The 25,068-nt window shown below is 55.0% G+C and overlaps 1 protein-coding gene across 1 annotated transcript; it reads right to left on the bottom strand.

Annotated features, from left to right (window-relative positions):
* Positions 1 to 562: 562 nt before the first annotated feature.
* On the bottom strand, positions 563 to 2,451 carry LOC100384216 (uncharacterized). Its single transcript, XM_020545207.3, has one exon. The coding sequence runs from the start codon at positions 2,037 to 2,039 to the stop codon at positions 1,044 to 1,046; it is 996 nt and encodes a 331-aa protein (XP_020400796.1). The 5' UTR covers positions 2,040 to 2,451; the 3' UTR covers positions 563 to 1,043.
* Positions 2,452 to 25,068: the final 22,617 nt, after the last annotated feature.

Below are 25,068 nucleotides of genomic sequence, written 5' to 3'. Positions count from 1 at the left end.
GCACCTGCCTATTTACCGTACTGGCTGGCACTCTACGGTGATCTGCAGTCGCTAATGAGAGTTTAGATGGCGGCCTGGTTTCTCGAAGGTTTGTCCGGTTGATGTATATCAAACGAGTCAAACAAGCGCCGGCGTGTATGTGTGAGACAGAACTGGGGAGCACGGCTTATCACATGCAGCCTAGCAAACGTCACCACCTGCCCGCCTTGTGTTGTGCTCAGGAATTTCTAGACCCTTTTTCACCAAATCCCTAGAGCTTTTTAATCCTCCAAGTCTTCTCAAGTAACCGAATTCGAACCGTTCGCCACTTGATTCACCAATGATTCTCAAATAACCCTTCTCGCGTCTCCATGCTCTCTTTTTTTTCCTTTTTCTTCCCAGGTTCCGGGAATCCTGAAAGAGGTTCATCGACGGGCGGACGCGCGGTGCAGGCTACAGCAAGCCGATGGATTAATAAAAAAGTCCAGTGGTACAATTCTTCTTCGCCCTCGCTGTCCCGGGCCAAGCTCTCCACTCCACCCCCGGGTACTGCGTGTACAACGAAGCGAAGAAAATGGAGAAAAGACGAAGCGATGCGACAGCAGAAGCGCATCGGGTCTTCCATTCCATGAAGCAACGCCATGACATTGACGCGGCTAGAGCTACCACCACTGAGAGCTATCCATTGGCAGATGCAAGACATCGGAGTACTGTACTGGACAGGGAAATCGACGCAAGCTTTGGATACAAGTTCTGCATTTCACGCAGGTTTTCATCATCATCATCGGCATCGGCAGCAGGGCCACAGCAAAGGCCAGCAAAATTCTGCATCCTAAAACCCCTTCTAGTTCTTCTTCCTGCCCACCCTCTATAGCGCCGGATCTAAGGAAACAAGAACGACGGGAAATAAACCTGATGAGCAATATGTACAAGAGAGAAGAGGATCCTAATTATCATTAACTTCATCCCCATGGATCGATCGATCGCGTCGATCTTCGACTTCGAGGACGGCGGAGACGCGCGGGCGATACCGTAGAGTCGCTTGAGGACGGCCAAGGAAGGATCTAGCCCAAGGAGCCCTCCTTGGCGGAGAGCCGCTTGAGGAACTCGTAGGTGGTCACCATGGTGGCCGCGGACAGCGACATGGACCCCCACCTGGGCCCCAGCCCACGGTAGCACGCCGCCCAGCCGCCCTCCTTGAGCAGCCCGCGCACGGTGCTGGCCAGCGTGGGCCGCGCCGCCGCGTCGGCCTCCATCACCTGCAGCCGCGTCTTCACGGTGTCCAGCGGCATCGTCACCAGCGCCGCGGTGCCCCCGGCCAGGGCCGCGCTCGCGCCCTGCACGGCCATCAGGCAGGCGCAGCTCTCGGAGCGCTCGGTCCCCACGGCGCGCCACAGGCACCGCTGCGCCACGGCGTAGGTGGACCACCACACCGCGTTCGACGGCGCGTAGGTGAGGATGGACAGGCCAAACCCGCGGTACAGGCCGCGGACGCCGTCCGCGAGGAGGATCTTCCGGAAGGCGTCCGCGCCGCCGCGGTAGCGGCAGGCGTCCGGGGTCTGGACCATGAGCCGCTGGCTGATGACGTCCACGGGGGTCCACACCACCTGCGCCGCGACGGCCGCGGACACGCCGGCCGCGGCGGAGGCGGCGGCCGACGCCGCGGGCTCCGAGACGCCCAGCCGGACGGCGGCCGACCCGACGGAGCTCTTGGTGGCCTCCAGCGCCGCCATGTAGAGCGCGCGCGCGGGCACCGTGCCGGCCAGCGACGCGCCGAACCCGCGGTAGAACCCCCGGAGGCCGTCCCGCCGGAGGATGGCGGCAGCCGTCGCCGTGGCCGCCTGCGGCGGCGGCGCCACCTGCAGGTGCGTCTTGACCACCACGGCCGGGTACAGCGCCGCAGACACGCCCGAGAAGAGCGCAGCGCCGAGGACGAAGAACCGCGACTTGTCCAGCATCTCCCAGTTCACCTCGGCCGGCAGCCGCCGGATCTCCTCCACCGCTGCGGCCGCCGCCGCGGCGCCGCTCTCCTCCTCCATGTCCACGGCACCGAAGCTCATCGTCTCCTCCAGTATTGCTTCCTTCCGATTAAGCTCCTATACTTACTAGCAGACACCAGCAAAACCCGATCGAACCTCACGAGGCAGCAACTCAAGCAAGCACCAGATGCACCACCATCTCGGCCCTGCAGAACCTACTCCGTCCACCGACAGAAGCTCGTCCTCCTTCCGACTCCCTGCGAGCAGAAATCCCAACCGAGGGCACAAAAGCGCAGCGCTCCGGGTCCTCGAAACGGGAAAAGGGTGACGAGTGTGAAGCAAGGCGGAGTGTGCGATTCTTCTGGATCTCGAGGGGGTAAGTGAAATATTTATACGGGAGGTTGGTGGCGTGGCCACACACCCGCACTGTACTGCCTTAGGGCTTGTTCGGTTATTTTCAATCCATATGGATTGGAGGGGATTGATACGGATTGGGAGAGATTTTGATTTACTAGGGATTGAAACCCCCTCAATCCCCCTCAATCCATATGGATTAGGGTAGAACCGAACAAGCCCTTATCGGGAGCGAGATGCCCGGGCGTGGACCGGCACGTGGCGGCTGAGGTGCTTGTCGGGACATTGGGCTTATCGGTTCCTGTTGCGCGGGGGGCCGGATCGACCGGACACCGCCGGTGGGAACGGTGGGCGTCGCCCATTGGCTGGATCTAGCGGGATGGAGGACGCTTTTTTAATGCGCGGGTTGGAGTGTTGCGCACACAGAGACACACGGACCTCGCCCACAATAAAACGAAATCAATGCTGAGGAAATGGGTCGCCGACACGCCGGCCCAAACATTTCCGTGTGCTATCATCATCCGCGCCTAGTCCGATTTTTTTACTCACTCCGCTCCAAAATATAAATCAATCCAAAAAATTTTGAGAGTTAAAGTTTTTAAAAGTTAACCAAATTTATATAATGAAATAATAACATTTATGATATTAAATGTTTATTATTATATTCTCCATTAAGACCCTGTTTGGCACAGCTACAGCTTGTTGAAAAAGCAGCTTATCTGATAAGCTGGTGAAAAGCAACTTCTGTTTGTTGGCTGCTTTTAGTGTATTCTGTGAAGCAGCTAAACTGATAAGCTATTGCAGAAGCTACCTGTTTGGCAGAACTTCTGCTTAAATTTATGAAAAAGCTAAAAATAAGTTGTGTCAAACAGGACCTATATATGTTTTCATACTATATTTATTTTGTGTTATAAATCTTTAAAATTCTTGCTGTACTTTCATTTAAACTTTAAAAACTTTAACTTTCCAAAAATCTTAAAATAACTTATATTTTGGTATGGAGGTAGTACTTATTAGAGCAGCTAGATTACGTGCATAGTTACAAGCGCACAAATTCTTGAGTCCACAAGCTTACTAATGTTGATCCATGAAAAACGACTTAGGGTGCGTTTGGTTACGGGACATCAAGGACAGGGACGTCCCCTGGCGTCCTCTCTCGTCCCTCTAATTTTGAGAGATAACTAAGACAACTGGGAACAACACTGAAATAGTCATGTCTCAATTCTTGAGCTAAACCAAACAACTTTATTCGAGGGATCGTTTCATCCCGTCCCATCCTATCATTGCAACCAAACGCACTCTTAAATACTGGTTGTGGTTGGGTCAGCACTCAGCAGCTTTTGTTCCGATCTGGGTGCGTGCGGTGCAGGTGCAGGCGTGAGAGGGACGCGATGCGGTTTGTTGGGCGCCCGTAGAGTTGGAGGATCCATGGGCTACACCGCAGATCTGGTGGGCGGGACGGCGCGGGCCCAACATGGCCGGCCGTTGGATTCTCGAGGGGCCACGCGCGCCGAGGCCGGCCGGCGGCCGTCCAGCCCTTGGGCAGTTTAGTTGCCAAATGGGCTCCACGGGGCGTGCCTCTTTGTAGACCAATGACGTGTTACTAGCCTGGTACCGTTACGTCGTCGCTTGGCAGGATCCATTCGTTTAACCGTATGTGGCTGTTTGTTTCGGCTTCTGGCAGCTTCTGGGCACCAAAAGCTGCTGCGGACTGCCAAACGCTCAGCTTTTTAGCCAGCTTCTATATAATTCATTAGGATAAAAACCATCCAAAATCAATATAAACACATAATCGGTTGAGTCGTTGTAATAGTAGGAATCCGTCACTTTATAGATCCTGAGCCCTCTAAACAACTTTATCTTCCTCCACACGTAATCGTAATGATACTCAGATTCTCCTCACAGCCAGATTCTCCCCACAGCTAGATTTTCAGAAAAGCTGGTCAGAAAAAAGCTGAACCAGGTCTTTCCGGTTTGTCTTTTGGAAATTTGGAACGGAACGTGCCGATACCGATGCATTCCGGGTACCGTTTCGGAGTGCAACATTAGTAGCATATATATGTGTATATAATAAATTCGGTCTACAAAAATATTGAAGTTAATTATAGACCCAACAACAGCCCAAGACTGTTGGTAACAGTCCGGTACGAGACTGTAGGCCGGTACCCGGAACCTAAAGTTCAGGGAAATCAACCTGAAGTTCCAGTGTCTTCTAACTAGGTTGATTTTGTTTGGATTACTCCTTAGAAGCCACAAAAAAAAACTTTGATTCTAAGTGGAATTTTATATGCCGTTTATTTCTGGAACTTTAGCCCAGTTATTAGTCAAAAGTTCGTACATAGATCTAATAGTGAAAGACCCATTTTTATTTGAACTCCATACAGATTCATTTGTACCCTCATACAGAGAATTGTTTGGTAATCAGGCAACCAAACTACACCATTTTACTAGCTTGTTTTCCACTAATGTGCTCCGAGAACTAACATTAAGTGGATTGGATTTGAACACACTTCGGCCACATTTTTCTACTATTTTGTGCACATATATTAATTTTTTTGGGTATTATTGGAGTTTGAAAGCCTCGTTTCCCAACCATCTATCCTCTCACACTTATTTGGTCACTGCTAACAAATTTAAACCTTCCACATGTCTCCTGTTTTTTTAATCTATTTGGCCTAAAGACTGACCTTTTAAATATCTATTTTTATGCCACAAACCATCTTTACTACAGAGTTTACGCCAGAAGTATTTACTCTTGCAATATGAATCAGTGTATCTATGCATAGGGAATATGAAGGCTAGGATACAAGACATAGGGTTTATATGGGTTAAGGTACATGGTACCATATGTCCAATTTAGAGTACATCTTTTTATTCATATGCTCAAGTTTACAGGGGGTTGATGATTGTAGCTATGCACTAGTATAGATGAATATTATGTTTTTTCTATCCCTTCTTATATAGTCCAAGGATAAGGTTACAAGATATTTGATCGGTTAACAGAGGTGTTTTCTAGTTGGTTCATAAAAAGTATAAGGGCATGTACAATTCTGACATTGTTGTACGTCACTCCAAGTATAAGACACACCTAAAACATAATATAATACTGGACGTGTCTAAAACATGTGTCTTGCTATATTCATTGCATCAATCGGAACATTTAATAAATAAATTGACCAATCAATTAGTTTCTGTCTCGAGCATTGAGTCAAGACACCGTGTCTTTGTTAAGATACATGTCTTAACTTTTTATATTTACCTTTTTAGAAATACTCGAAAACACAACTCAATACATTCATTGTACATGTCCTATTAGATTTTCCTATTGTATTCCATTAAGATAGAAATTCAATTTGTCTACGCTAGATGGCTTGCTCGTCACTTCAACGTTGCGCATGCATACGCGGGCCAACCTCATACTCAACATATTCACCTCGCATCGACAGCCCTAGTCCACAATACATACTGTCGAAGAGGAAATCTCCGGCCGGGTGGCGGAGTGCACCCGCCCTAAATCCTAAGACGAGGAGGGGCCTCGGCGTTTTGCTTGTTAGTTGGAAGCTGAGTGGAAACACAAGAACACACAAGGATTTAGAGTGGTTCGGGTCGCCGGAGCGTAACACCATACTCCACTGTGTGATGTATTGCTTGAGAGCTTGTATGAACTTGTGAGTGTATGAGTGAGTCTAAGCTTGGATCTGTTTGTAACGTCGCATGCCTCCCCTTTTATAGCTGAAGGGGGGCATGCACAAAGGTACTGGGCCCCGACATGTGGGTCCAGAGACATAAAGAATATAACACTTTGGGTTACAAATGTTTGCTTCTGGAGCAATCTTCTTGTGCCCTGACATCCGAGATCTGTGTATCCTCGGCGTGCAGGGGAAGCTTCTTGTACAAGGGATGATGAGTACAGTGCGCCGCTCGGCACGGGTGCACTGTTTGGCAACAGACTGGTTAGGCGTGTCGTCTGCTGGATGGCCCTGACGCCGCCTGCTAGAGGATTGGATAGGACACATTAAATGCTGAGAGGACACGTCGCCCGTCAGTGTGGTGGCAGGCGGCGCGTCCTTTCCGCAATAAATGCAGAGGCTGCGCGGCGTTATGGGCCTTACGTCAGACACAACCCGTTGGCTTATGTCACGGACCATAAGCCACGCAGCAGCAGCGGGTCTCTGCCTGAGCAGGGAGCGTAGGGAAGGGCCTGGACGCGTGTCAGCACCGGACCCTTACTCAAGCCGAGGTCCTCCCCGTCCTGGGACCTTGCTAAGGTCCGGACCTTACTCGGAGGGACCTGGGGCCTTCCCGAGGGACCCGACATGCCTTCTTGGGAGCTCCGGACTTGTAGGCATAGGGGTCCGGTGTCCTACTATGGAGGTCCGGACCCAGTAATACGTCCTGGGATGTATTATCTTTCCTTGCCACGTGGTGCCTTTAGACCTGCCCATGCGGTGGGGTCGGGTGCCGTTCTCCGTGTGGTGTGGAGGTGTCGCACGGGTGCGGCGTCTTCATGCTGTAGAAGAGAGTACCCCTGATTCAGGGTACCGACAGTGGCCCCCGGGCCCGCCTCAGGGGAGGATGCGAGCTTGCCGGTGGGGCCAGAGTCTGATTAGCGGTTGGCCTGCTGCTCCTGCGTGCCTGTTGGCTCAATTACAGCTGGCCCGCTTAGGGTCATGCCGACTGCCACGCCTATTCCCACGGTTGACTGGCCCGTGATTTTCGTACTGGGTCATGCGCGGGCTGCCTCGAGTCGCTGCACTGGTTCTGAAAACTTATCTTTTCAGTCTTCCATGGCGGCCCTAAGAAGACGTGGCATTGGCGCGAGCGGCGGTGCGATTCTTCTGCACCCGGTAACCGGCGCGCCAGTTGTATGACATGTGGGCCTGGGCCCACATGTTAGGCTGCCGGTTGCGGCGAAGCTGAGGGGGTGCATAACCGCGGGGCGATTGTACGCTTCTTGCGCGACGGTTCGCCTTTTCGACCGCTAGTTAAAGCGAAGATGAGGGAGCGCTTAACCGTGGGGCAGTTGCATGCTCCTTGTGCGGCGGTTCTCCTTCCTGACCGCTGGTTTCTCCGAAAATGAAGGGGCGCATAACTGCGGGGCAGTTGCACGCTTCTTGTGCGGTGGTTCGCCTTCTTCGTGCTTCGGGTCAGTCTGCATGACATGTGGGGCCTGGCCCCCGTGTCATAGGGCGGTAACCCTGGTGCACGTCGGGGGAAACTTTGCTCGTGACGCTTCGGGGCACGAGTGGGGAGATCTGTCTTTAAAAAGGGATCGATCTCCCGGGTAGTAGCCATACCTTGCTTCTCTCGCATTCATCGCGCCCTTCCGCCTTCCGGTTCTCCAGATGGGGTGCGTCGGTGTTCTCTAGGGGGATCCACGTCAGGGTCGCCCCCTCCGACGATATCACCGCCGGAGAGCTCGCGCTCGTGGTGGTGCGGCCGGTCTTGTCTTCTTCTTGAAGCTGTTAGAGGAGCGCAACCCCGTGGGGGTTGGCGCTCTTCCGCCATCGCTCGTCTTCAAGGATTTTCATCACGCAACCCGGCTGCAACCCCCCGCCAGTGGTCATCTAGAGGGATGACCACCAGCCTTGTGGTGGAGAGAAGCGAGCCGGGCTGCAGCCTCTCCCCTGCCCTCAGCTTCAAGGATGTTCATCATCCGCGCTAGGGAGGAGGGCGATCCGAGTTGGGGTCCCACCTTCCGCATGGGCTGGTGGCCCGCTTCTTCCTCCAGCATTCGGGGGAGAAGGGCGTTCACCAGCCTCGCGGAGGAGGCGAACTTCGGGTATGCGGGACCGGCCAACTGCGGGTGCTGCCGGCTGCCGCGTTCCCGGTTCCCCGGCTTGGATGGCCTTGGCGCCGCCTCCGACGCTGCCTCCTACCGTTAGGTTGGGGGGTGGCTGCCCGTCCACCGCACGGGCGACGGTCGCGCCGTGCGCAGGTCCGCCACATCTACGGCTTCTCCCATGCCAGCGACCGCACCGGGGGGCGTACAAGACGTCGTACGCCGTGGGGGCGGTGGACGCGTTCTTGGATGGTCGTGTCCTCACTCCCACAGTGAGGACAGGAGCGAGGACCTCTTCGCGCGCGCTGGGGCGGCCACCATTCGCCGGTACGACACTGGTGCGCAAGTGGCCGCTGTCGTCGGTGCTGAGGTGGTCGTTGCCGCTGGTGAGGCTCCCCACTGCAGAGGTGGTTGCCTCCGCTGGCGAGACCGTCAGTGCCACCTGCCGCCGGGCCTCCGACTCTTTGGCTTTAATGGCCTCGTTGTCGCCCCCCGTAGGAAGACGGGGGCGAGGACCTTTTCGCAGTGGCGTACGTGCTGAGGTGGCCGCCACTGCTGGCGAGTCGTTGGTGCAGAAGTGGCTGCCGCTGTCGGTGCTGAGGTGGTCGCCTCCGCTGGCGAGCCGCTCGGAGCTAGCTATCCCGCGGCCCTACTTGTGTGGAGGTAGTTCATTCCTGCAGAGTAGAGATGGAACTAGGGCTCCACTTGAAAACAGATGTAATACTTTCGCTTTTTTGTAAGGTACTCAAGAGTACTATTTAAGCAGTATTAGCACTTATCTATTTTCAACTTGTTTCTGCTGTGTGCGACATTGTTGACTCCTCCTTGGTACCTGGCCCCCCGCCTTGGATGCAGGCTTGATTTGTTGAGGTTGGATACCAGTGTATCTGAAAAGGTTGTCAACAATTCTCGGGAGGCAGCCTCACCGAGGTCTGGATCTATACACAGCTTCAGCGTTAGTAGTACACCCATAGGGTCCCCTGTCTGACATTAGCCATCCTTTGATACATGCTCGGGACTCACAGGTTTCAGCCCGGGTGGCCAAGTTGCATGTCCGGACCCCTAGGGTCGCAGCTCTATATACTAGGACACTTATCGCAGGGCGGTGGAGCGTGCAGGCCCACGGTACGAGACCAGGCTGAGCGGCTACACGGGCTCCGGACCACCCTAGGATACTAATGTCTGTTATCTAGTTCCGGTCCCGAGGTTGTTGGACACACATGACTTATAGCCCCAAATACTAGGTACCCGTCACGGAGTGGTGGAGTGTGTAGGCTTTCGGGTACGGAACCAGGCTAAGCGACCACACTGGCTCCGGACCACCCCATGGAACGGGGTCCCATTCTCTGGAGCCAGCCCCCAGGCTGTCGGACCTCCCAACTTTCGTATCGGGGGCCCTAAACTGCAAGCCTGGCTGCTCAATTCGAATGTCGTCATGTCAGAACAGATTGAAGCCGTACGGGTGGGTTAGATAAATAGTATTATCTGAAAAACTACAAGGTAAGACCATGGAGCAGTGAGATGGATCTATCATAGGGGCACAACTGAGGGGGTAGTTTTTATTTATAACTCGTCATGCATGTGTGCAGACCAATAGACCGGGTTTATGGGGGCAGACCCACCGGATTGTCGTACACGTATGCTTTACCTAGTTACAAAAGGGAAACAAATTCGACCCCTCAGACTTGCTCTATGGATAGAACTTACAGGGATGTTTTGGCATCGGGGTAAGGCACTCCTTCAGTCGTAGCTAGGTGGTTGCCCCCGGGTCGGTGTATTCCCGTTACCTTGAAGGGTCCTTCCCAGCCGGGGGAGAGTTGTGGAGCCCTTCTTGGTTTGGTACTTGTCGTAGGGCTAGGTCCCGACCCTGGGTCCCCATCTGCATTTGACACGGGATCCCTCGCCTTTAGTTGGGGCCGTTCCTGTGTGTACCGGACCCGTGGGAATCTGGAAGGGTTTCCGGAGGAAGGCAAGCTTCAGCTCTGTAGACTGGGGAACACGGGGTTCCTCTGGGGTCCGTCTAGTTGTCTCCACCGGAGTAGGAGCCTCCAGTGAAGACATCCTTCAGGTCCCCTTCGGGTGGCTGATACCCGAGGTCTCGTTCAGCCGCGGCCACCTCACCGTCGTCCACCTTTTCTTTGCCAGGTCAGCGACGAGGTGGGGAGCCGTCTTTGGGAGACTGCTCGCGCCGCTCACTAACACGCTTCACGAGATCAATGATCTCGTGACACTCCGCAGCGCTGTGGCGACCGTTGGTGTGTACAGGGCATGAGCCGCTGTTACCCCTCTGCGGTCGTGGACGTTTGTTGCGATCGTCCTGGCCTCCGGTCGTGGCTGCGACAACCAGAGCGGTGGAACGCGGCTTTTGGTAGTCGCGATCCTTCTTCTTTTTCTTCTTTCCGTCCCGGGGGACGGCGCCCGAGCCACCCGACTGGGCAGCTCCGGTTTGTGGGGCCGAGTGCCATGCACGGCCCTCAGCGGCTCTGGCGCACTTATCGGCCAGAGTGAAGAGTTTGGGGACAGTTTCCACGTCATGTGTGGCCAACTTCTCCAGCATTTTTTCATCACGTACTCCCTGTCGGAAGGCCGTGATGATGGAAGCATCAGAAATACGAGGTATAGTACCTCGCACCTTGGTGAAGCGGGAGATGAACTTCCGGAGAGTCTCCCCGGGCTCCTGCCTCACCGCATGGAGGTGGGCCTCCACACCGTGCTGCTGGTAGGCACTGGCGAAGTTCACAACGAACCACGTGTAGAGCTCTTCCCAGGAGTAAACTGACCCCGGGGCGAGGTTCATGAGCCAGGTCCGGGTAGGTCCAGACTAGGCAACATGAAAATATGTTGCCATCACAGTGGTGTTTCCACCTGCTGCCGTGATGGCGGTGACGTACACCTGCAGGAACTCTGACGGATTTGACGTTCCGTCGTACTTTTCCGGCAGATGCGGCCTGAACTTGGGCGGCCAAGACGCTGCGCATAGATGGTCCGCGAGAGCGGCGCAGCCCACGCCGGCCAGGGGGACACCCACTTGGGACCGGGTGCCCATTGGTGTCTGCGGTGCTGCCGCAGCGAAGTCTTGATCGAGTTTGCGACCCCCGATGTTTTGGCGGCGCTCGCGTGCCCTTTCCAAGGAGACCCGGGCATCCTCTCTCGCACGCCTGTGGTTGAGTTCTGCCCGGAGGTCGTTGGTCTGTGCTCCCCTTACTGAGGGCGAGCGCACAGATACCGACGCCTCGTGTTGGCGCCGGGATGACCGCGTCCTCGACCTGGTCGAGGTAGAATGTGCCATACCGAGTAGTCGGTCGACATCGTCCCGCCATTGCTTCATTGCCCCCGGTGAGGCCGTAGAGCTTGGAGGGTGTCGCAACAACTCCCTGGCCGCTGACAATGCTCCCAGAGTCGCCCTCGATGGAGTCCGGTACGTCTGTGCAGCCGTGTGCTGTCGTGCGGTGTGCACAGCAGTAGTGCCTAGCACGGGGTGGTTGGGAGCTTGCGGTGTAGAAGAAGCAGCTTCTCCTTCCACCGCGAAATCTACCAAAGTCTCGGCACGGTGCTCAACGATTTGCACCATCATGCTGAGCGAGAAAACCAACAAAAACCTAATTCCTAGCCCCCTACCTGGCGCGCCAAATGTCGGAGAGGAAATCTCCGGCCGGGTGGCAGAGTGCACCCGCCCTAAATCCTAAGATGAGGAGGGGCCTCGGCGTTTTGCTTGTTAGTTGGAAGCTGAGTGGAAACACAAGAACACACAAGGATTTAGAGTGGTTCGGGCCGCCGGAGCGTTACACCCTACTCCACTATGTGATGTATTGCTTGAGAGCTTGTATGAACTTGTGAGTGTCTGAGTGAGTCTAAGCTTGGATCTGTTTGTAATGTCGCATGCCTCCCCTTTTATAGCTGAAGGGGGGCATGCACAAAGATACTGGGCCCCGACATGTGGGTCCAGGGACATAAAGAATATAGCACTTGGGGTTACAAATGTTTGCTTCTAGAGCAATCTTCTTGTGCCCTGACATCCGAGATCTATGTATCCTCGGTGTGCAGGGGAAGCTTCTTGTAGAAGGGATGATGAGTACAGTGCGCCGCTCGGCACGGGCGCACTGTTTGCCAACAGACTGGTCAGGCGCGTCGTCTGCTGGATGGCCCAGACACCGCCTGCGAGAGGATTGGACAGGACACATTAAATGCTGAGAGGGCCCGTCGCCCGTCAGTGTGGTGGCAGGCGGCGCGTCCTTTCCGTAATAAATGCAGAGGCTACACGGCGTTATGGGCCTTACGTCAGGCACAACCCGTTGGCTTATGTCACGGGCCACAAGCCACGCAACAGCAGCGGATCTCTGTCTGAGCAGGGAGCGTAGGGAAGGGCCTGGATGCGTGTCAGCACCGGACCCTTACTCAAGCCGGGGTCCTTCCCGTCCCAGGACCTTGCTAAGGTTCGGACCTTACTCGGAGGGACCTAGGGCCTTCCCGAGGGACCCGACATGCCTTCTTGGGAGCTCCGGACTTGTAGGCATAGGGGTCCGGTGTCCTACTGTGGAGGTCCAGACCCAGTAATACGTCCTGGGATGTATTACCTTTCCTTGTCACGTGGTGCCTTTAGACCTGCCCATGCGGTGGGGTCGGGTGCCGTTCTCCGTGTGGCCTGGAGGTGTCGCACGGGTGCGACGTCTTCTTGCTGTAGAAGAGGGTACCCCTGATTCAGGGTACCGACACATACTATAAGTTTGTCCGCAGTAGGTAGTGTAAAATAGAAAAATTGCACTAACGAAACATAAAAACCTAGTCGGGTAGCTGAATGCATTCGTCATGATACTAAGATGAGATGAGGAGGGGGCTTTAAGCTTTGTCTGTTTAGAAGGATGAACATGAGTATACATAAAATTTAGAGTAGTTCGAGCTGACGGAGCGCAATACCGTACTCCATTATGAGTTGTATTGATAAGAGTTTGAGAAAGCTTGTATGAAGATGTCCTCAACCCCAGAGAGCTTCCCCTGAGAGTTTGAGTCAGTGTGTCCTCTCCCTTAGGAACACATGTGTCCTCACTTTTATAGGCCAAGTGGAGCACGTACAAGGGAGCTAGGCTCCAACAGGTGGATTCAGAAGTTACAATAATACGAAGCGCGAAGCAACGGATAGAGCTGGTGGCCCAATATCTTCTCTTGAGGTGGGCACATATCTTCTCTTGGTCACTGCCATCACCCCATCTTGCTAGTGTGTGGGCGAAGGCCCCGGCGTAGCCTGACCCGTCGTCTTGCATAGGGGAGTAGGAGGACGGGTCGTCCTGTCCCCTCTGCTTGTCTCTTCGTCTGGAGTTGTAGTGGGAACAATAGAAGTCATGATGGTAGACATCCTGAAAGGGAAATAGGCTCACACCTTTTCCTAATTGATTTTGGTGGTTGAATTGCCCAACACAAATAATTGGACTAACTAGTTTGCTATAGATTATAAGTTTTACAGGTGCCAAAGGTTCACAACAAACCAATAAAAAGACCAAGAAAGGGTTCAAACAAAAAGAGCAAAAGACTACCCAAAGGCAGCCCTGGTCTGGGGCACCGGACTGTCCGGTGCACCAGGGAACCCGACTCAGAACTTGCCACCTTCGGGAATTCTGGGAGCCGCTCCGCTATAATTCACCGGACTATCCGGTGTGCCAGCGGAGTAACGGCTACACAGCGCCAACAGTCGTCTGCAATGGAACAGTAAAAGTGAACAGTGCGCGCCTGCGCGTAGAAGTTAGAGCAACGCCAGAAGGCGCACCGGGCAGTGAATAGTGACTGTCCGGTGCACCACCGGACTGTCCGGTGGCCCACCTGTCAGAAGCTCCAACGGTCAGAACCCAACGTCCGGGTGACGTGGCTGGCGCACCGGACAGTGTCCGGTGGCGCACCGGACTGTCCGATGCGCCATGCGACAGAAGCACTAACCAACTGTCACTTTGGTGGTTGGGGCTATAAATACCCCAACCACCCACCATTCATGGCATCCAAGTTTTCAGCCATCAAACCTCATACAAGAGCTCTAGACTTCATTGAAAGACACAATCAAAGAGATCAAATCCTCTCCCAAGTCCGGAATCACTCCAATCAAATTAGTGACTAGAGAGAGAGACATTTGTGTTCATTTGAGCTCTTGCGCTTGGATTGCTTTTCTTCTTCCTTCTTTCTTGTTTCCAACTCAATTGTAACCAAGGCAAGAGACACCAATTGTGTGGTGGTCCTTGTGGGGACTTAGTGTCCCGTTTGATTGAGAAGAGAAGCTCACTCGGTCTAGGTGACCGTTTGAGAGAGGGAAAGGGTTGAAAGAGACCCGGTCTTTGTGACCACCTCAACGAGGAGTAGGTTTGTAAGAACCGAACCTCGGTAAAATAAATCACCGTGTCATCCGCTCTTATTCGCTTGTGATTTGTTTTCGCCCTCTCTCTCGGACTCGTTTACATTTCTAACGCTAACCTCAGCTTGTAGTTGTGCTTAAACTTTATAAATTTCAGATTTGCCTATTCACCCCCCTCTAGGCGACTTTCAATTGGTATCAAAGCCCGGTACTTCATTAAGAGCCTAACCGCTCAAAGTAATGTCGGGAGCTCACGCCAAGAAGGAAATGGTGATCGGTGAGAAGCCCGCCACAAGCCACGGGAAGGCTCCACCAGGGGAGTCCACCAACAAGAAGAGGGAGGAATCACCTCCCCGCGTCAAGTCGCACTGGAGTGGTGACAAGAAGAAGAAAATGAAGAAGGTGGTCTACTACGAGACCGATTCTTCGTCGCCTTCCACCTCCGGCTCCGACACGCCATCCGTCACTTCTAAGCACCATGAGCGCAAGAAGTTTAGTAAGATTCCCCTACTCTATCCTCGCATTCCTAAACATACTCCTTTACTCTCCGTTCCATTAGGAAAACCACCCGTTTTTGAGGGTGAAGATTATTCTATGTGGAGTGCTAGAATGAAAGGTCATCTAACCTCACTCCACAAAAGTATATGGGATGTTGTTGAGTATGGAGCGCAGGTACCACAAGTGGGGGATAAAGACTATGACTCGGATGAGGCCGACCAAATACGACACTTTAACTCCCAAGCAACAACTATACTTCTCGCCTCTTTAAGTCGAGAGGAGTATAACAAAGTGCATGGGTTAGAGTCCACCAAAGATATTTGGGACATGCTCAAGACCGCGCACGAAGGGGATGAGGTGACAAGGATCACCAAGATAGAAACGATCGAGGGAGAACTCGGTCGATTCATGCTTCACCAAGGGGAGGATCCACAAGCAATGTACAACCGGCTCAAAACCTTGGTGAACCAAGTGCACAACCTCAGGAGCACCAAATGGGATGACCATGAAATGGTCAAGGTTATTCTAAGATCACTTGTATTTCTTAATCCTACACAAGTTCAATTAATTCGTGGTGATCCTAGATACAAGCTAATGTCTCCCGAGGAGGTTATAGGAAAATTTGTGAGCTTTGAATTGATGATCAAAGGCTCCAAGAAAATCATCGAGCAAGGCACCTCCTCCACACCCGAGATGCAACCCGTAGCATTCAAGGCGACGGAGGAGAAGAAAGAAGAGTCTACATCAAGTAGACTCCCCATCGACGCCTCCAAGCTCGACAATGAGGAGATGGCGCTCATCATCAAGAGCTTTCGCCAAATCCTCAAGCAAAGGAGGGGGAAGGACTACAAACCCCGCTCCAAAAAGGTTTGCTACAAATGTGGTAAGCCCGGTCATTTTATCGCTAAATGTCCTTTATCTAGTGATAGTGACAGGGATAACGACAAGAAGGAAAAGATGAGAGAAAAGAAGAAGTATTACAAGAAGAAGGGTGGCGATGCCCATGTTTACCGGGAGTGGGACTCCAACGAGAGCTCCACCAACTCCTCCTCCGACGAGGACGCCGCAAACATCGCCGTCAACAAGGGACTCCTCTTCCCCAACGTCGGCCACAAGTGCCTCATGGCAAAGGATGGCAAGAAGAAAAAGGTAAAATCAAGATCCTCCACTAAGTATGCAACTTCTAGTGATGAGGATAATTTTAGTGATGATGAGGACAACTTGCTTATTCTTTTTGCCAATCTTAGCATGCAACAAAAAGAAAATTAAATGAATTGATTAGTGCTATTCATGAGAAGGATGAACTCTTGGATAGCCAAGAGGATTTCCTTATTAAGGAAAACAAAAAGCATGTTAAGACTAAAAATGCTTATGCTCAGGAGGTAGAGAAAAATGAAAATAACTGGTGAACTTAGCACTTGCCATGACACTATTTCTAGCCTTAGAAATGAAAATGCCAAATTAATTGCTAAGGTTGAGAAATCAAATGTTTGTGATGAGTCAATTGTTAATCTTAGAAATGATAATGCTAGTTTAATTGCTAAGATTGACAAGTTGAATGAATCTCTTGCTAGCCTTAAGTTTGAGAATGATAAATTGATTGCTAAGGCTAAGGAATTAGATGTTTGCAACGTTTCTATTTCCAATCTTAGAAATGAGAATGCTATTTTACATGCTAAGATTGTTGAATTAAATGATTGCAAACCCTCTACATCTACCGTTGAACATGTTACTATTTGCACTAGATGTAGAGGCATTAATGTTGATGCTATTCATGATCACCTAGCCTTAATTAAAAAACAAAATGATCACATAGCTCAACTTAGTGCTAAAATTAATGAGCATGACTTAGAAAATGAAAAATTTAAATTTGCTAGAAGCATGCTCTATAGTGGGAGACGCCCAGGCATTAAGGATGGCATTGGCTTCCAACAGGGAGACAATGTCAAGCTTAATGCCCCTCCTAAAAGATTGTCTAACTTTGTTAAGGACAAAGCTTCCATGCCTCAAGATAACGAGGGTTACATTTTATACCCTGCTGGTTATCCCGAGCACAAAATTAGGAGAATTCACTCTAGGAAGTCTCACTCTGGCTCTCATCATGCTTTTATGTATAAGAGTGAGGCATCTAGTTCTAGACAATCAACTCATGCTAAATTGCATAAGAAGAAAACTCGTATTGCATCAAATGATCATAATATTTCATTTAAGACCTTTGATGCTTCATATGTTTTAACTAACAAATCACGCAAAATAGTTGCCAAATATGTTGGGGGCAAACACAAGGGGTCAAAGACTTGTGTTTGGGTACCCAAGGTGCTTGTTTCTAATGTGAAAGGACCCAAGACCGTTTGGGTACCTAAGAACAAGGCCTAAATTTGTTTTGTAGGTTTATGCATCCGGGGGCTCAAGTTGGATAATTGATAGTGTCGGGGACCATAATTAGGGGTACCCCCAAGACTCCTAAATCTCAGCTGGTAACCCCCATCAGCACAAAGCTGCAAAGGCCTGATGGGTGCGATTCCGGTCAAGGCTCCGTCCACTCAAGAGACACGATCTCGCCACGCCCGAGCCCAGCCTCGGGCAAAGGCAGCCGACCCAGGAGGATTCACGACTCACCCGAGGGTCCCCTCAAGCAACGGACGCGCCTTCGACTCGCCCGAGGCCCAGCTCGGACAGGCTTCACGGAGAAGCAACCTTGGCCAGATCGCCACGCCAACCGACCGTATCGTAGGAGCATTCAATGCAAGGATCGACTGACACCTTATCCTGACGCGCGCTCCTCAGTCGACAGGACTGAAGTGACCACAGTCACTTCGCCGCTCCACTGACCGACCTGACAGGAAAACAGCGCCGCCTGCGCCGCTCCGACTGTTGTGCCACTCGACAGAGTGAGGCTGACAGCAGCTAAGTCCAGCCTCGGGCGCCATAGGAAGCTCCGCCTCGCCCGACCCCAGGGCTCGGACTCAACCTCGACGCCGGACGACGGACTCCGCCTCGCCCGACCCTAGGGCTCGGACTCAACCTCGACCTCGGACGACGGACTCCGCCTCGCCCGACCCCAGGGCTCGGACTCAGCCTCGACCTCGGACGACGGACTACGCCTCGCCCGACCCCAGGGCTCGGACTCAGCCTCGACCTTAGACGACGGACTCCGCCTCGCCCGACCCCAGGGCTCGGACTCAGCCTCGACCTCGGACGACGGACTCTGCCTCGCCCGACCCCAGGGCTCAGACTCAACCTCGACCTTAGAGGAGTCATCGCCTCGCCCGACCTTGGGCTCGGACCGACCACGTCACAGGGGGGCCATCATTACCCTACCCATAGCTAGCTCAGGCTATGGGGAACAAGACCGGTGTCCCATCTGGCTCGCCCCGGTAAACAAGTAATGATGGCGCCCCGCGTGCTCCATGACGACGGTGGCTCTCAGCCCCTTACGGAAGCAAGGAGACGTCAGCAAGGATCCGACAGCTCCGACAGCTGTACTTCCACAGGGCTCAAGCACTCCTCCGACGGCCACGGCATCACATGAACAGGGCGCCAAAACCTCTTCGACTGCCACGACGGCATGTACTTAGGGCTCTAGCTCCTCTCTGCTAGACACGTTAGCACACTGCTACATCCCCCATTGTACACCTGGGCCCTCTCCTTACGCCTATAAAAGGAAGGTCCAGGGCTCTCGTACGAGAGGGTTGGCCGCGCGGGAGAACGGGCCGCCACACAGTCTCTCTCTCGCTCTCGCTCTCTCCCACGCGGACGCTTGTAACCCCCTACTGCAAGTGCACCCGACCTGGGCGCAGGACAACACGAAGGCCGCAGGTTTCCCCTTTGTTGTCCCCCCCTTTGTGCTCCGTCTCGCGCTGACCCATCTGGGCTGGGACACGCGGCGACAATTTACTCGTCGATCCAGGGACCCCCCGAGGTCGAAACACCGACAGTTGGCGCGCCAGATAGGGGCCTGCTGCGTGTTGATGAACAGCTTCCCGTCAAGCTCCAGATGGGTAGTCTCCAGCAACCTCTCCAACCCGGGACGATGCTTCGTTTCGGGAGTCTTGAGTTCATGTCCCTCGACGGCAGGTACGACATGATACTCCTTCCTCCGCCGCGCGACGACGACAATGGCGGCTGTCAGCCCGCCCGCCGGCGGCAGAATCGACGATGTCTTCCCCACGTGGCGGAAGAGCAACATCTGGGTCTGTCCCGTCACCTTCCCCGCCGACGGAGGAGGAGGCGGGGCAGGCATGGCCAAGCAGGAGGCGGCACCTCGTCGGCTGTCGAGCGAGTCGACGGCGCCGGCGCCCCAGCGGAGGACACGTCGGGCATCGACCTCGCGTCTGAGACAAAGACGAGCGCCGTTTCCCCGCAACACGCCAACCCCAAGCAGACGGACGACGCCAGCACGCTCGTGAAGGACTTGCTGGGCGTTAGCCTCGTACCTGAGACAACAGTGTAGTCCGTCCCTGACGCGACTTCGTCACCACCCGTCGATCAAGAGGTATCGTCTGTCTCCCGTCCCATGCCTTTCAAATTCAGCTGCGACCCACCAAGCGACCCTGCTGCGGTGGACGCTTTTATAAAGGCATGTCCAAACCCTCCGGGGTATCATATGCGGTCACCCTGGGACCGGCTGACGGCCGTCTCGACCTATGGGCCTCTGGGTTCCGAGGAAGATGACGAGCCCGACTCTGGTTGGGATTTCTCCGGGCTCGATAATCCCAGTGCCATGCGGGACTTTTTGATCGCATGTGACTACTGCCTCTCCGATGGCTCCGATAGCAGCCACAGCCTCGGCGACGAGGACTGTGGCCCAAGTCGCGAATGCTTCCACATCGATCTAGGGGGTCTCGACGAAGGCAACCATCTTGGTATGCCGGAGGACGGTGATCCCCCTAGGCCTGCGCCTCGCGTTGACATCCTTCGGGAGCTAGCTGTGGTCCCAGTCCCTGCGGGGGGTCAGGACGCACAGCTCGAGCAAATCCACGAGGTACAGGCCAGGCTCGACGAGGAAGCAGGACAACTTGTGCAGCTTCGGCAAAATATCGGGCAGGAGTGGGCAGGCCGAGCACCGGCCGAAGAAGCGCGTCATCTGGCCCAGGACGTCCAGCACCGCATCGCCGACGATGCCAGGGCGAGGCTACCCCCGGCTTCTAGTGGGGTCGGCCAGAACCTGGCTGCAGCAGCGATACTCCTCCGAGCGATGCCGGAACCATCCACCACCGAGGGGCGGCGTATCCAGGGAGAGCTCAAGAATTCCTGGAAGATGCCGCGGTCCGACGGGCCGAGAGCTCTGCCTCCCGAAGGCAGGGGTACCCCCCGGAGCATCGCGCCGCGACTTCCCGGTTCATGCGGGAAGCCTCGGTCCACACCGGGCACACGCGAAACACCGCGCCTGCGGCCCCGGGTCGCCTCGGCAACGAGCACCACCGCCGCGACCGTAGAGCCCACCTCGACGAGAAGATGCGCCGAGGCTACCACCCCAGGCGTGGGGGACGCTACGACAGCGGGGAGGATCGGAGCCCCTCGCCCGAACCACCCAGTCCGCGAGCTTTCAGCCGGGCCATACGGCGGGCGCCGTTCCCGACCCGGTTCCGAACCCCGACTACTATCACCAAGTACTCGGGGGAGTCGAAGCTGGATCTGTGGCTCGCGGACTACCGGCTGGCCTGCCAGATGGGTGGAACGGACGATGACAACCTCATCATCCGCAACCTTCCCCTGTTCCTCTCCGACACTGCCCGAGCCTGGCTGGAGCATCTGCCTCCTGCGCAGATCTCCAACTGGGACGACTTGGTTAAAGCCTTCGTCGGCAACTTCCAGGGCACATACGTGCGCCCTGGGAACTCCTGGGATCTCCGAAGCTGCCGCCAGCAGCCAGGAGAGTCCCTCCGGGACTACATCCGGCGATTTTCGAAGCAGCGCACCGAGCTGCCCAACATCACCGACTCGGATGTCATCGGCGTGTTCCTCGCCGGCACCACTTGCCGCGACCTGGTGAGCAAGATGGGTCGCAAGACTCCCACTAGGGCGAGCGAGCTGATGGACATCACCACCAAGTTCGCCTCTGGTCAGGAGGCGGTCGAGGCCATCTTCCGGAAGGACAAGCAGCCTCAGGGGCACCAGCCGGAAGACGTCCCCGAGGCGTCCGCTCAGCGCGGCGCGAGGAAGAAAGGCAAGAAGAAGTCGCAAGCGAAACGCGACGCCGCCGACGCGGACCTTGTCGTTGCCGCCGAGCACAGGAACCCTCGGAAGCCTCCCGGAGGCGCCAACCTGTGCGACAAGATGCTCAAGGAGCCGTGCCCCTATCATCAGGGTCCCGTCAAGCACACCCTTGAGGAGTGCGTCACGCTTCGGCGCCACTTCCACAGGGCCGGGCCACCGGCGGAAGGTGGCCGAGCCCACAACAACGACAAGAAGGAGGATCACAAGGCAGAGGAGTTCCCCGAGGTCCATGACTGCTTCATGATCTACAGTGGGCAAGTGGCGAACGCCTCGGCTCGGCACCGCAAGCAAGAGCGCTGGGAGGTATGCTCGGTAAAGGTGGCGGCGCCAGTCTACCTAGACTGGTCCGACAAGCCCATCACCTTCGACCAGGGCGACCACCCCGACCGCGTGCCGAGCCCAGGGAAGTACCCGCTCGTTGTCGATCCCGTCATCGGCAACATCAGGCTTACCAAGGTCCTCATGGACGAAGGAGCAGCCTCAACATCATCTACGCCAAGACCCTCGGGCTCCTGCAGATCGATCTGTCCTCGATCCGGGCCAGCGCGGTGCCTTTTCACGGGATCATCCCCGGGAAACGCGTCCAACCCCTTGGACAACTCGATCTGCCCGTCTGCTTCGGGACTCCCTCCGATTTCCGAAAGGAAACCCTCACGTTCGAGGTGGTCGGGTTCCGAGGAACCTACCACGCAGTGCTGGGGAGGCCATGCTACGCCAAGTTCATGGCCGTCCCCAACTATACCTACCTCAAGCTCAAAATGCCGGGGCCCAACGGGGTCATCACTGTCGGCTCCACGTACCGACACGCGTACGAATGCAACATGGAGTGCGTGGAGTACGCCGAGGCCCTCACCGAATCCGAGGCCCTCATCGCTGACCTGGAGAGCCTCTCCAAGGAGGCGCCAGATGCGAAGCGCCACGCCGGCAACTTCGAGCCAGCTGAGACGGTTAAGTCTGCCCCTCTCGACCCCAGCAACGATGCCCCCAAGCAGATCCGGATCGGCTCCGAGCTCGACCCCAAATAGGAAGCAGTGCTCGTCAACATTCTCCGCGCGAACACCGAAGTCTTTGCGTGGAGTCCCTCGGACATGCCTGGCATACCGAGGGATGTCGCCGAGCACTCGCTGGATATCCGAGATGGAGCCCGACCCGTGAGGCAGCCTCTGCGCCGATTCGATGAAGAAAAGCGCAGAGCCATAGGCGAGGAGATCCACAAGCTGATGGATGCAGGGTTCATCAAAGAGGTATTCCATCCCGAATGGCTTGCCAACCCTGTGCTTGTGAGAAAGAAAGGAGGTAAATGGCGGATGTGTGTAGACTATACTGGTCTAAACAAAGCATGTCCGAAGGTTCCCTACCCTCTGCCTCGCATCGATCAAATCATGGAATCCACTGCTGGGTGCGAAACCCTGTCTTTCCTCGATGCCTACTCAGGGTATCACCAAATCAGGATGAAAGAGTCCGACCAGCTCGCGACTTCTTTCATCACACCCTTTGGCATGTACTGCTACGTTACTATGCCATTCAGTTTGAGGAATGCGGGTGCGACATACCAAAGGTGCATGAACCACGTGTTCGAGGAACACATTGGTCGAACGGTCGAGGCTTACGTCGATGACATCGTAGTCAAGACGAGGAAAGCCTCTGACCTCCTCTTCGACCTTGAAACGACATTCCGGTGTCTCAAGGCGAAAGGCGTAAAACTCAATCCCGAGAAGTGTGTCTTCGGAGTCCCCCGAGGCATGCTCCTGGGGTTCATCGTCTCCGAGCGGGGCATCGAGGCCAACCCGGAGAAAATCATGGCCATCACCAACATGGGGCCCATCAAGGACTTGAAAGGAGTACAGAGGGTCATGGGATGCCTTGCGGCCCTGAGCCGTTTCATCTCGCGCCTCGGCGAAAGAGGCCTACCTCTGTATCGCCTCTTAAGAAAGACCGAGCGCTTCACTTGGACCCCCGAGGCCGAGGAAGCCCTCGGGAACCTAAAGGCGCTCCTCACAAGCGCGCCCATCCTGGTGCCCCCCGCTGCCGGAGAAGCCCTCTTGATCTACGTCGCCGCTACCACTCAGGTGGTCAGCGCCGTGATCGTAGTCGAGAGACGAGAAGAGGGGCACACATTGCCCGTCAGAGGCCGGTCTACTTCATCAGTGAAGTATTGTCCGAGACCAAAATCCGCTACCCGCAAATTTAGAAGCTACTGTACACGGTAATTCTGACGCGGCGAAAGTTGTGACACTACTTCGAGTCTCATCCAGTGACTGTGGTGTCATCCTTCCCCCTGGGGGAGATCATCCAGTGCCGAGAGGCCTCGGGTAGGATCGCAAAGTAGGCGGTGGAGATCATGGGTGAGACTATCTCGTTCGCTCCTCGGAAGGCCATCAAGTCCCAAGTCTTGGCGGACTTTGTGGCTGAATGGGTCGACACCCAGCTTCCAGCAGCTCCGATCCAACCGGAACTCTGGACCATGTTTTTCGACGGGTCGTTGATGAAAACAGGAGCGGGCGCGGGCCTGATCTTCATCTCACCCCTCGGGAAGCACCTCTGCTACGTGTTGCGCCTCCATTTCTCGGCGTCCAACAATGTGGCCGAGTACGAGGCTTTGGTTAACGGGTTGCGCATCGCCATCGAGCTAGGGGTCTGACGCCTCGACGCTCGTGGCGACTCGCAGCTTGTCATCGACCAAGTCATGAAGAACTCCCATTGCCGCGACCCGAAGATGGAAGCCTACTGCGATGAGGTTCGGCGCTTGGAGGACAAGTTCTTCGGGCTCGAACTCAATCACATCGCTCGACGATACAACGAGACTGCGGACGAGCTGGCTAAGATAGCCTCGGGGCGGACAACGGTCCCTCCCGACGTCTTCTCCCGAGACCTACATCAACCCTCAGTCAAGACTGACGACACGCCAGAGCCCGAGGAGGTCTCGGCCCTGCCCGAGGTGCCCTCGGCTCAGCCCGAGGCACCCTCGGCCCCCGAGGGTGAGGCACTGCGCGTCGAGGAAGAGCGGAATGGGGTCACGCCTAACCGAAACTGGCAGACCCCGTACCTGCAATATCTCCACCGAGGAGAGCTACCCCTCGACCGAGCCGAAGCTCGGCGGCTGGCGTGGCGCACCAAGTCGTTTGTCTTGCTGAGTGACGGGAAGGAGCTCTACCACCGCAGCCCCTCAGGCATCCTCCAGCGATGCATATCCATCGCCGAAGGTCAGGAGTTGTTGCAAGAAATACACTCGGGGGGCTTGCGATCACCACACAGCACCTCGAGCCCTCATTGGAAATGCCTTTCGACAGGGTTTCTACTGGCCAACCGCGGTGGCCGACGCCACTAGGATTGTACGCACCTGCCAAGGGTGTCAATTCTACGCAAAGCAGACCCACCTGCCCGCTTAGGCTCTGCAGACAATACCCATCACCTGGCCGTTCGCTGTGTGGGGTCTGGACCTCGTCGATCCCTTGCAGAAGGCACCCGGGGGCTACACGCACCTGCTGGTCGCTATCGACAAATTCTCCAAGTGGATCGAGGTCCGACCCCTAAACAGCATCAGGTCCGAATAGGCAGTGGCGTTCTTCACCAACATCATCCATCGCTTTGGGGTCCCGAACTCCATCATCACCGACAACGGCACCCAGTTCACCAGCAGAAAGTTCCTAGACTTCTGCGAGGATCACCACATCCGGGTGGACTGGGCCGCCGTAGCTCACCCCATGACGAACGGGCAAGTAGAGCGTGCCAACGGCATGATTCTGCAAGGACTCAAGCCGCGGATCTACAACGACCTCAACAAGTTCGGCAGGCGATGGATGAAGGAACTCCCCTCGGTGGTCTAGAGTCTGAGGACAACGCCGAGCCGAGCCACGGGCTTCACGCCGTTTTTTCTAGTCTATGGGGCCGAGGCCATCTTGCCCACAGACTTAGAATACGGTTCC

Source organism: Zea mays, chromosome 1 (assembly GCF_902167145.1).
Source record: "Zea mays cultivar B73 chromosome 1, Zm-B73-REFERENCE-NAM-5.0, whole genome shotgun sequence".
Classification (NCBI taxonomy): domain Eukaryota; kingdom Viridiplantae; phylum Streptophyta; class Magnoliopsida; order Poales; family Poaceae; genus Zea; species Zea mays.
Note: the sequence above shows the minus strand (reverse complement) of the source record. Positions and strands in the feature narration are given on the sequence as shown.

Coding starts and splice junctions, on each gene's coding strand:
- LOC100384216 (XM_020545207.3), bottom strand. CDS start 2,039: ATGAGCTTCGGTGCCGTGGACATGGAGGAGGAGAGCGGCGCCGCGGCG.